The 12,070-nt window shown below is 32.0% G+C and overlaps 2 protein-coding genes and 1 non-coding gene across 3 annotated transcripts; 1 reads left to right on the top strand and 2 right to left on the bottom strand.

Annotated features, from left to right (window-relative positions):
- The first annotated feature begins 820 nt into the window (after positions 1–820).
- Positions 821–3,341, top strand: LOC145582647 (cyclic dof factor 1-like). The gene is made up of 2 exons (XM_081639627.1): positions 821–1,185; positions 1,837–3,341. The coding sequence occupies exons 1-2, from the start codon at positions 979–981 to the stop codon at positions 3,037–3,039; spliced, it is 1,410 nt and encodes a 469-aa protein (XP_081495753.1). The 5' UTR covers positions 821–978; the 3' UTR covers positions 3,040–3,341.
- A 3,128-nt stretch (positions 3,342–6,469) lies between these two features.
- Positions 6,470–7,855, bottom strand: LOC145581494 (uncharacterized). Its single transcript, XM_081638506.1, has 3 exons — positions 7,581–7,855; positions 7,317–7,390; positions 6,470–6,783 (listed from the first exon to the last, which is right to left on the bottom strand). Exons 1-3 carry the CDS (start codon positions 7,803–7,805, stop codon positions 6,702–6,704), a joined length of 381 nt encoding a protein of 126 aa, XP_081494632.1. The 5' UTR covers positions 7,806–7,855; the 3' UTR covers positions 6,470–6,701.
- A 902-nt stretch (positions 7,856–8,757) lies between these two features.
- LOC145583685 (U6 spliceosomal RNA) lies at positions 8,758–8,860 on the bottom strand. The gene has a single exon (XR_014100284.1). It is a non-coding gene; the product is annotated as a U6 spliceosomal RNA (small nuclear RNA).
- Positions 8,861–12,070: the final 3,210 nt, after the last annotated feature.

Below are 12,070 nucleotides of genomic sequence, written 5' to 3'. Positions count from 1 at the left end.
AAAGTAAAATTTGTTTTTCATGAAACAAATAGAGAACTTTGTATTAGAGTATTATGGAGTTTATTAAAGAAAATCAAATATAGACCCTTTAAATTTGGGTACAAAATCAAGTCTATTCATGTAACTTTAGACCTATATTCAATCACATTAGGCCACGTTTTCTTCACTTTACAATTAATAATTAATATCTTCTGTAAAATTATTTTCAATCCAATTAAATAATGTTGACCAATTCAATAATTTAAGTTAAGTATAAACAATTTCAATTTAGTAAATTTTATTTTATTTTAACAAAAAACAAGTAGAGAGAATAGGGTCTTAATAATTTTTTGGTCAGTAAATCATCATACAACAACACCTTAGAGAGACAAAAAAAGTATGAATAAAAAATTTTAAAGTGCAAGAAAAAGGCTCATTAACTTTCAATAAAAAAATTCCATGGATGAGAAAAAAGGGTCATAATATAATCCCACAGCCAATGAAGAAAAGTTAGAAAAAGGTGAATAATTTAATTTAACTTATTATATTTATTTTATTTTAATACTCTATATTTTAATTTATTATTATAATTATAGTATGCATGCCAGGAGGATTGGTCCACTACTAGAAATAGTGTAGACAAGAAAATGGTAAACAAGATTAAGGAGAGAAAATGCTGACATGGGCAAAAAAGTAAAGGGCAAGTAGACACTTTTCTTTTCTTTTCTTTGTCAAAGTTGTGGAATCAAAAACTCTTCTCTTAAAGCATTTAAAGATCTTCTCCTAACACCCCCACATTCATTTTGTGGCTCTAAATCTCTCTTCTCTTTTGATGACTTGGCATTTCACCTTCAATTCTCACCCCCACAATTCCTAATTTTCATTTCCTTATATATTCTCTTCTCCTCTCTTGCTGCTACTGATCATCCTCAGGCTGCACGAGTCAATAAATTAACATATTACGTAAAATTATTTTATAGCCCCAAAAATTAAATAAATATGTCAGAGAATTATGAAGATTTTTCAATTAAGCTTTTTGGGAAGACGATTCAAGTGGGTGCAAATATTAATGAAGATTTTGTTGGTGCATCGGTTTTTGAGCCTTCTTCTGCTGCTGCTGATAGAGATGATTTTGAATATGATTGTGAAAGTACTTGCGATCAGAATCTTCTCTGCTCTAAACAGGACAAAATCAGGGGAAATGAGGTTTGTTTTTATAATTAAATTTCTGTACTTTATCTTTGTAAAGTTGCGATTTTGGGATTAACCCTTTTGGTGAAATTCATGAATTTGAACTGGGTTGTTCTTTGTTTTCCTTGATTTTACGAGTACCAGTTTTTTTTATTTTTTGAATGTGATATAATTTGTGGATTTATTTTGAATATCATGAAACTGATTTTCCCTAAATTTAGTCACTTTTTTTTAGTTGGGTGAAATTTTAGACATTTGGTAACAGCGAATCTGAAACAAAATTTTGGATCCTTGTAAATATTGTAGTCAACCAAGTTTTTAGTCCATCCTTAAATCACTAATTTCATCTTTTTTAAAAAAAAAAAAATTCAAATGTTTTCTTAATTATATCCATTAGTTCTGTTTTTTTTTTTCAATGATATGGTTTCAATCAATAATTTAGACAACCAAGCTCTTGTGTTTTTCAAGCTTTTCTTATTTGTATTATCAAAATGTTTTAATTTCACCCAAATCATCCCAAAAATTTTGTTTTCTGGTGTTATGTTCATGTAATTTCAGTATATGATAGAATGATAGATGAGCAAGATTCATATAGTCCTATTGAATTCACTAGTTATATGCGAAAATAGGCTAATGTTTGTTGGTGTTATTTATTTTGTAATTCAGGAAAATATAACAAAAGAAGCAGAGGAAACCAAGCGAGAAGAGGAACTATCTTGTACCTCAGTTTTAGATGAGCCTAAAACACCAACTACCCCTTCAACAGACACCGAAAAGCCGAAAACTTGTACCATACCTAAGAAAAATCAGGACCAAAGTGATCAAGCAAGCAGTAATAATTCTGAGTCAAATGACCAAAACCCTCTCAAAAAACCTGATAAAATTGTCCCTTGTGCTAGGTGTAGTAGCATGGACACAAAATTCTGTTACTATAACAACTATAATGTTAACCAACCGCGCCACTTCTGTAAAAGCTGTCAAAGATACTGGACTGCTGGTGGCTCTATGAGGAATGTTCCTGTGGGTGCAGGAAGACGGAAGAACAAGAATCCTGCGGCTTCTCATCACCGCCATCTAGTGATTCCGGGAGCCTCCGATGGCCTAATTCACCAAGTAATGAGGCCAGATGGGACAGTTCTTGCCTTTGGGATGGATTCACATCTTAATCATTCCAAGGATTCACAGAATTTCATTTCAAATGGGTTTTTCAGGTCAGAGAGTGAAAAGAAAAACTCGGTGTTATCCTCAAATCCTAATCTGATTTCCATGAAGGAAGCAAATGGTAATGGAGGGACAATAGAGAGTCCTCAGCCGGTTCCATGCTTTCCTTACAGTTGGAACCCTGTCTCTTGGCAATCAGGGTTTCCTGTATCGTTCTACTCAACATCCTCGCCTCAGTGGGGTGCCACCATAGCTGCAGGACCTTGCAATCTGCAGTGGATACCAACTCAGTCATTAAACTCTGATCAGTCATCTACAAATTCCAGTCCTAATAATTCTTCTTCCCTAGGAAAACATTCTAGGGAGGGCAGGACATTGGTGCCATCGAATACTGACAACAACGAGTCTTCCAATGATAAAGAACTCGAAAATTCAAGAGTTGTGATGCCAAAGACACTGAAGATCAGTGATCCTGTAGAGGCTTCTAAGAGCTCAATATGGGCTACTCTCAGAGTCAAGAACAACAATCACAATGCTAGCTCTTCAATTGGGAGAGTAGCATTTTTTGGAGGGTTACAACAAGCTAAGGATGTTAACAACTATGAGATGAACAACAATGCATCTGGTGTTGAAGCATCATCTTTGGCTCTACAAGCCAATCCCGCGGCATTTTCAAGGTCCCTAGCATTTCATGAAGTTGCTCAATGAAAACTAATGAGCAATGCTAGAGTAAATTTATTTACAGGTACAAAAATTAGAAGCAATAACTTGAATTTGATCACTATGTGATGTAACTAGATAGTGAATTGAATAGATTTTGGTGAGTTTGTAGGTGTGCAAAAAGAAGCTGCACAAATCAGCAAAGGAAGTAATGTACTGTGCTTATAATTTGGCTTCTCATTAGAAAAGGGAAGCCTTTTTCCCCCCAAGTCCCCAACCCTTTTATTTTTAATGTTCCCTCATCTAAGTTTGTGTATATATTCAAGCCTTTTTTTTTTTTTTTTCTACAATCTCATCTTAAATTTTATGTGTATGTGTGTTTTTTTTTTTTTAGTAATATTTTACTAATTTGCAACTACTCTTGACACGATATATGCCTAAAATTATTTCAAAAAAATATATACAAGTATATATTAGAGGTGATCATTTGCGGGCTTGGGCGGGCCTGGCTTATGCTTATTTTTTGTCCAACGGGCTTTATGAAGCAAACCCGAACCCTTTTTATGCAGGCTAGATACTTTGTCCATGCCCACTTATTAAACGGGTCGGGCTTGCCCGCGGGCTAACGCGCCTTAAATTTTTGTTTTAATTTTTATAACACTAATTAATCTTTTTATTATTAACTTGTGCTAAAATTATTTTAGAAGAGTTGTCTTAAAATTTTTTGTTCCCAAATTATAATAGAAAGTAAAAAAAATAAACTATGACAAATGTCATAAATATATGAAAGAAAAAACTTACGAAGTATTTAATAAGTGTTAATGATAAAATATAAAATTAAAATAAATAATTATAACTAATTAAAGCTTATAGTTCAATATAGTCTCTTTGTATTTATTTTTGAAAATATACAAAGTATGTCATTATTAACAAAATAAATAAAATTTCTAAAATATTATTTTTATTATTTTAATAAACGGGCCAGGCGGGCTAGCTCACAATACATATTTTCTTGTCCGTACCCGTCCATTTATATTAACAGGCCGGACCTAGCCCGCTCAAATATCCAATTTTTTAAAAAGGTTGTCCAAGCCCGCCCTTTATGCAGGTCGGGTTGGGCAGGCTTAGCGGCCCGTCCCACCCATGAACAGCTCTCTATATATATGCCTAAATTATTTTTTTTATCATTGAAAACCTTTTTTTATATACATATTAATAGAGCTGTCATTCTGACTTGACCGACTTTACTTTATGTAACTAAAGTTGATTTTGGGCCTGATTATTTTGGCTAGTAATTTAGACAATATTTCAGATTTAAGGCATGTTTTGCAAGTCCAAAACATGCTTTTTGGGTATGTAAATTAGTCTTAGGACAATTAGCCGTTATGATTTGAGAATTTTACTTTCTCTCTTTAATTTAAAACAGGCGATAATAATAAGTAAAAGATTATCTTGATCAAATTTATGATCACCTCTAATATATGAGAAGTTTTTTTATAGGTACTAACTTTTAATGTGGTTTGAAAGTGGGATTTGTTTGTTCATGTGTTGGATTTTTTAACGTCCTTAGAAACTCCTCAAACAGAGAGGCAGCAAATCAAAAGGTGGCTTACCATTGGACTTTATGATGCCAACACAGCATATATCCCCACTTTAATTTAGTTTTTATAATCAGATTAAGTTTTCTTTTTCTCTTTTATGATACATTTAATGTAAAAAAAGGTCGACTGAAAAGTCTAGTAGGCCCTCACATAAGTATCAGATAAGCTCGAATTGGGGTGTAAAAAGGCCAAAACCAAAAGCATCTTTTCTTGTACAACCACCAAAAAAATCCACTCTTTTCATTTTCATTTTAAGACACCAAAAAATTATATTCTTGTTTTCTGATACGCTTACAAACAACGATTCAACGCGGTTCAAAAAATTATGAATTTAAAATTATGAATTTTTATGTACGACCAACACATATTTGTGACAATTAATATTTCTAATTATGCAGTTATAAAATAAATTAGATACTCCCTCCGTTTCATAATGATGTTCCTGTTTCGCAAATCGATGCAAAATTTTACCCATCTTTGACCGCAAATATCTTTTATCTCACACTAGCAAAAATTATAAAAGTTAGATATTAATAATCTACTCACCAAGACGAATCAAACTAGATCCCACATGACTATATTTGCTCTTATAGATTAAGAGAAATTTAGAAAATTCTCTCTTTCTTAAAAAAGTCAAAGATTCAAAACAGGAACATCATTGTGGAACGGAGGGAGTATAATATTACATGAGATATTTATAAATTATAATGTATAACTTTAACTATTACTCCATCCGTTTTTAAACACAAATTTTTATATGCGACCAATTGTACCGTGCGGTACGAGTTACTTGAGTTTCTCGGTTATGGGTTACTTGAGTTTCTCGGTCAGGGGTTACTCGGGTTTCCGGGGTTACTTGAGCTTCTCGGTCAGGGGTTACTCGAGTTGCTCGGTCAGGGGTTACTCGAGCCACAATTTTTTGTATGCGGCTTGACCGAGAAACTCAAATAACCCCTGAATGAGAAACTCGTGTAACCCCTGACCGAGTAATCCCTCGAGTAATCACTGACTGAGTAACCATTAACCGAGTGAACCCCTCGAATTATCCCTATCCGAACCCCTCAAGTAACCCCTGACGGAGTAACTCAAGTAACCCCTGACCGAGTAACTCAAGTTACCTCTGATTGAAAAACTCGAGTAACCCCTGATTGAAAAACTTAGGTAACCCCTAACAATTTTTTTTTTTTATTTATTTAATTTTTTTTTTTTTTTTTAAAAAAAGACTATATTTTTGGAAAGAGTGGATTTTTTTGGTGGCTGTACAAGAAAAGATGCTTTTGGTTTTGGCCTTTTTACACCCCAATTCGAGCTTATCTGATACTTATGTGAGGGCCTACTAGACTTTTCAGTCGACCTTTTTTTACATTAAATGTATCATAAAAGAGAAAAAGATTTATTGTTATGTATAAATCATAAACATTAGTTAAAGTATGACAAATGAATAGCGCAAAAAGTAGAAATGGAGCATTTAAAAACGAAAGGAGTAATATTTATAATTATATATCACTAAAATGTATAAAAGGTTTTGATTTTTATATAGGAAACCTTTTATACATTGATAAAAAAAAATGTAGTCAAAGTACAAATATAAATATTGTAAAAGTCAAATTACTAAAATTAATCTGAAACAAAGATTTTTTTTTTCTATTTTTTTTTTAAGCCACAAAGATTTTTTTTATTATTATAACAATAATTTAGATTAATACTTTAATTGTAAATAGTTGCAAGTTTTTTTTTTAATTTTATTTTATCGGCACATATGCTAGTGTAATTGTGCAAAACTATAACAAATAACTGTAAACACAAATTTTAAATCTGCAAAATATAGATTCAAAACAAATGCAACAAAGTATTAATTTGATAATTTATGGGTACAATCTCTAATTTGATCCTCTGATTCGATCTCCACTTTGACTTTTACGTAATTCACGAATTAACTTGATTCTCGAACGAGGGTCGTCGAGGCTTGATCTCGATCGAAGATATGATGCAAAACTTTGACTTATTGTTGATGTAGACTTTTGACTTGAATTATTCTTGATTCGAGGGCCGACGCGGCTTGATCTCGATCAATGACTGGTGTTAGATGATTTGAATTCCTTCTTTCCTTCATGTTAAGGGTCGTCGAGGCTTGATCTCTTCCACGGGTGATCTTCTAGAGTAAAACGACACATCAAATGCTTGTTGTTCACTATTACAAAAATTGGCAAAGAGACCCGTTAAAATATGCCTGAGAGACCACCTCACAACGTGTCTCTATCTCAGGGGTCTGTTTGATAAAGAGACCCGTTTGTTAGAGGGGTCTGTTTTTGAGGACAAAGAGACCCATGGTAATTAAGTGAAAGCAGGTCTGTTATATATGTTATGAAATAAATAGTTTAGAAGAAAAACAGACCTGTTATTTGAGATAGAGGTCTGTTTGGTGGGTATCTAACAGACCTACTATGTCAAATAACTGGTCTCTTTATTCTCCAACTTTTTTTAAAAAAAAAATAATTTTTGCTTTTTATTTGGTGTGGGCAGGTTCGCAATTGAATTTTGAAAATTTTGTTTATTTGCAATATAAAAACCGGCAAATAAATCAATGGAGTAAACTGTAAGTTACAGTTTATGACCACAGAAATAACAATGGATTAAAATAAAATTGATGTGATACAAAAAAATTATCCAACATAATATGCAACAAAAAAAAATGAATTTACTGAAATTTACAATTATAATTACATTAATAAAGACTTGAATACTCCATTTTCCATCTCCTTTTGATTGAGCATTTCTTGTGACGAAATCACGCAAATCTGACAAAAAAATAAGACAAATTGCTCTTAATGAAATTATATGAGAGCTATAATAGTACTCGTATAATTATATTGGTGATCCAACAAAAATAAGGAAAATAAAAAGGTAATTAATTATGTAACATTTAGCCATTAAGATAACAGTACGCTACAACCAAAACTCTATTAAACTTTTAAACAACATAATTACCCAGATCAGCATAATAAGACAATGTAGAAGAACACCAGTTGAAGCGCACTCGACACCGACAACGGGGCGCTTCATCTTCCTCAATCTATTAACCTGACTAACCAAAACAGTCATACCCAAATCCTTAAAACTACCAGTAAGACTATTCCCACAATGTTTAACCCACAATTCAGACATACCAAGAAATTTGATGAGATGTTTTCTTTGGAGAGGTTTGGAGTACATGAGAGGCTTTCTTTGTATTTTGATCTCCTTGTTTACTCTAAGTTTTTCTCTCTTTTTTTTCCCCTCCAAATGAACTAGAGAGAGTTCTATTTATAGAGTGGGGGACTCCTAGGGTTAGGGTTTGACATACATTAAAAAATCGGGCTTGACCGTATAACCCATTTATGATTGTCTAGGTTATATATTGGGTTTTATAATTTAATTAAATAAAATGGGCTATTTCAATATATTTCACCCAAATTAAATAATTTAAATTAATAATGAAATCATTAAGTCAACAATTTGACTTTTGACCCGTATAATATCCAATGTGGCACTTATATAAAATTTACGTGCCTACAATAACATCTTTAATCATGAATACATTCAAATTATAAAGTGAGATAATTTAACAAGTACATATATGGTTACGTTTTATTTATTTATTTTTATTCAAATGAGGATAAATTCCAAAAAGATTATGTTTTATCGTTGAATAAAGAACAAAATTGGTGGAATAGAGTACTTACTCTATGTAATAGTAAAAATGTTGTATTTCCACCTTTTAACCAAGAACCTCCAAGTCATTATTACTCAATTTATACGCACTCTCCTGTTTTTTTTTTAAAAATTCACGTAATTTTCCATAGCTTCCAACTATGTTCCAACATCATTTTCCTTTATGGGTACCCAATATATCTCATACAGAACACCTTAAAAATAGACTGGTTAAAAAAATAAGGTTGTAATTAATATTATTCCAAAATAAAAGGTTTTAATTAATATAATTGTGAAAAATGCATGATTTTATTTTATTATTACAGTATTATTTTTTTTTAATACTAACAAGATGAAAGTTACTTACTTTTAGCCCACCTTCCAGCCCATGGCTTTCATCTGAACCTTGGGCTTAAAGAGTATGGTTCGGCAAAAGTTGCGATTCAGGGCCTAATGAAATCTATACATGTTTAGCCAATGGGAGAGATATTTCTCAATTTGTGTGTGTCATCCATGCACAGGAGTCATGCTAATTTTCTTTGTATCGTTCCAATATTATAAGATATCTCTGAAGAAATAGCCAATGAGAGAGATATGTATCATTCCAAAATATATTGCCTATTTCATTTGCACGGTCCTCATACTCCTCAACATGTTCCTTTACCATTAACATTTTTAATTACATATTAATTAAAATTGTAACAAAATTGATATTATAAACTTAAATATTGAGATGAATCCAAAATTATTTCATATGGCTATGTTTGTCGTTGTATATATCAATGAGAATTTTTGGTCAAATTATTTCATCATGAATTTATATATAGGTACTATATTATATGACGGAGAGAGTAATAAAATTATAGAGTTAAAAATTTGAGGATAAAATACACATCAAGATGTATTTAACTAATTCATCACTTATTTCACGTGATAATTATTTCTAATATACCAAGGTACATTAGTACATACAATGTCAAACACTCAAAGTTCATTCAAATTAAAAGAGAAGATCAAAAGGTGAACAAGCATTATTGAAAGTCTTTTGCAAATCCCTTATTTAAGGTGAATAACTATTACGAAGTAAAACATAAGAAAATGCAAATGTGAAATGGTCAAGGAACTTAAGCTAAGAAATGGGAATTACGTCGGCATTTTGGTTTGCAAGATTTATTAGCCAAAAAAATAAAGATAGTTTTCCTCTTTTTTTTTTTTTTTTTTTTTTTTTTTTTTTTTTTTTTTTTTGGTCGACTTCTAAGTACGTACTATTCGTACTTCCCTCGAAAAAAGTGTTACTCATACTTTATCAGTTAACCTACTTTAAAGATTACTGTAAAATGATATGAAAGTGGGAGGAAGATTAGATTGACTAAACATTTCCTCTAATTAGTTTCGTTTCACTATCATCGCAACTTCATGGAAACTGTTGCATAATTTCCAAGAATAATTAAATAAATTATCTGGTGCCTTAATTTATGCGTAAGGACTGAGCAAATGACTTCATATTAGTAACGACTCTTGCTATTATATATATGTTCATGCACCAATTAAGTCATCACTAAGGTAACATAGTTTTTTTTTTATCATTTCAAATGGTGGAACTAACCTTTATTTCATTCATGCTTAGTTTAACAACAATTATGCATTTATCCAATTACTTGAAACCCTTATGCTCACTCTCAAATACACTCTTCTCCTTCTATACGAAGTTATGCTACTTAATGAAGTCGAGTAATGTCACGAATACTAGTGTGGCTAGGCCAATAAACGATGGTGATGGTAATGGTGAAATGGTAGTCATTAGTGTTAATGATGTTAATATGGTGATGGAAAGTCTAGGAATGTGTAATGGAGTAATCAAGGATTCGAATGATATGAATGTATTCAACAAGGGACATTTTGAGGGATTGTTTGAGGAAGAGGAGCCATGTTTAGAGGAAATTTGGGAAGTTTTTCAAGTTTTTGATGAAAATAAAGATGGGTTTATTGATGCTATGGAATTGAGAAGAGTTCTTTGTAGTTTAGGGTATCTCAAAGAAGGATCAAATGTTGAAAGATGTAAAAAGATGATTAGAGGTTTTGATAGAGATAATGATGGATTTTTGGATTTTAATGATTTCCTCGCGTTTATGCACACTTGTTTGTGTTAATTAACTAGGTTACTAGCTACTCCTTATGACTACATTGTATCAATATCTTCATACTCTGTATTATGTTTCACTATGTAGCTCGGATTTCTTTTGTATCTTTTTTTTCATCATAATTTGTTATTGAAGTAGGAAGATCGGAACATTAAAAAGTTTAAGTAATGAGATTATAATGTCCTTAATTTGCATGATTTGACCGGCGTAGGTTAGCCTGGTGATTGGGAAACCATTGAATACTCGACAGCTTTTTCATATTACATGGGTTTATGGTTTAGATTGGGCCTGTTGGGTTATTTTTCTTTATCATTCTACAAGCCCACCCCAAGACCCACTTAAACAATTGAGCAATTTTTAACATTAACCATAGGCCCAAGACCATATTAGTCCACATTTTATTGTTTGTTTAAAGAATACATACAGTTTATAACAGTATATGTTCAGTTAATGGGGCTGAAATTTCTAGTAAAGGCATATTTGTTAGTTTGTTAACAGTTTATATGATTTGAAATTTACTTGTGCAATGGCAGTAATAAGTATGGGCTTTCTACATGAAGCTGGGGACACTCACACTAGTCAGTAACTCAGTGCGCACGGGTGATGCTGCCAATGGCATTATGCACGGGGCCTAACTCAGGGAACCTCCATTTGCTTTCTTCAGGCGCCACTTCATCCTTCGCATTCAACATAAAAGTAGGCCCTGTTCTCATTAGATTATTTTCAGTTTAGTTCAGCTCTAATAAGTTAAGTTCAGTTCAGCTCAGATCAACTCTAATAAGTTCAGTTCAGTTCACCTCTAATAAGTTCAGTTCAATTCAATTCAGTTTAGTTCAGCTCAGTTTAGTCAATGAGAACAGGCCCATAGTCCGCGAACGACAACTCACATGTACACAACACCAACACGAGGGTTCAACAATTAGACAATCTTATAATGTGTAAGAGCAAGATTAGGCCTAAATCTTAAAACTCCACATGACATCATCATCTTGGGTCTTAAGACAAGATTCTTTGTTTGACCCCATTTTTCTTGAGAAATCTTAGTTAAGTCTCAATTTAAGTCTTGAAAATTCAAGACTTAACTTAAGATTTGAGTGTAGAAAAAATAAAAATAAATAAAATATAATAATATATGGTATGAGAAGTACGAGTTTAGGACTAAAGTGCTAATACAAGTCATTTTAAGTCTTAAGACTATAGGACTAGTCTTGCTCTAACTAATTAATAAGTCCCGTTTTGACACCACCAAAAAAATTTTAATAAAATAAAAAAAAAAATCTTGTCAATAATAATAATAAATAATACGGAGTAATAATTAAATTTTATAAAATAAGATAAACGATAATGGGCTCTTATATGACTCAACTTAAAAGGATCTTAATCACCCCTAAATTATATATAGGCCAAGTGGCTCATCACATAAATATTACATGAACCAAATATTTGTATACAATTGATAAGGGGCATATTTGAATATTTTTGTACTTTGTAATCCTTGTCGTTATCGGGGTGTTCACAAAATCTAATATCAGTAATAATCAAGTCAACTCTAATGATGTAACACCCCGACCCCAAACAAATTAGGAAGGGGCCTATTGTCACAAAATGCACATCGAGAGCTTACAACTGTCCTCACAAACCAACATG

Source organism: Chenopodium album, chromosome 15 (assembly GCF_948465745.1).
Source record: "Chenopodium album chromosome 15, dcCheAlbu1.1, whole genome shotgun sequence".
NCBI classification, from domain to species: Eukaryota; Viridiplantae; Streptophyta; class Magnoliopsida; order Caryophyllales; family Amaranthaceae; genus Chenopodium; species Chenopodium album.
This window is presented reverse-complemented; position numbering and strand designations above follow the sequence as displayed.

What these genes read in the sequence shown, in the direction of transcription:
- LOC145582647 (XM_081639627.1), top strand. Translation starts at nt 979, where the DNA reads ATGTCAGAGAATTATGAAGATTTTTCAATTAAGCTTTTTGGGAAGACG. An exon ending in ACAAAATCAGGGGAAATGAG is followed by an intron (nt 1,186 to 1,836) that starts GTTTGTTTTTAT and finishes TTTGTAATTCAG; the next exon opens with GAAAATATAACAAAAGAAGC.
- LOC145581494 (XM_081638506.1), bottom strand. Translation starts at nt 7,805, where the DNA reads ATGTACTCCAAACCTCTCCAAAGAAAACATCTCATCAAATTTCTTGGT. An exon ending in GTCTTATTATGCTGATCTGG is followed by an intron (nt 7,391 to 7,580) that starts GTAATTATGTTG and finishes TTTTTTTGTCAG; the next exon opens with ATTTGCGTGATTTCGTCACA. An exon ending in GTATTCAAGTCTTTATTAAT is followed by an intron (nt 6,784 to 7,316) that starts GTAATTATAATT and finishes TTTTTGTAATAG; the next exon opens with TGAACAACAAGCATTTGATG.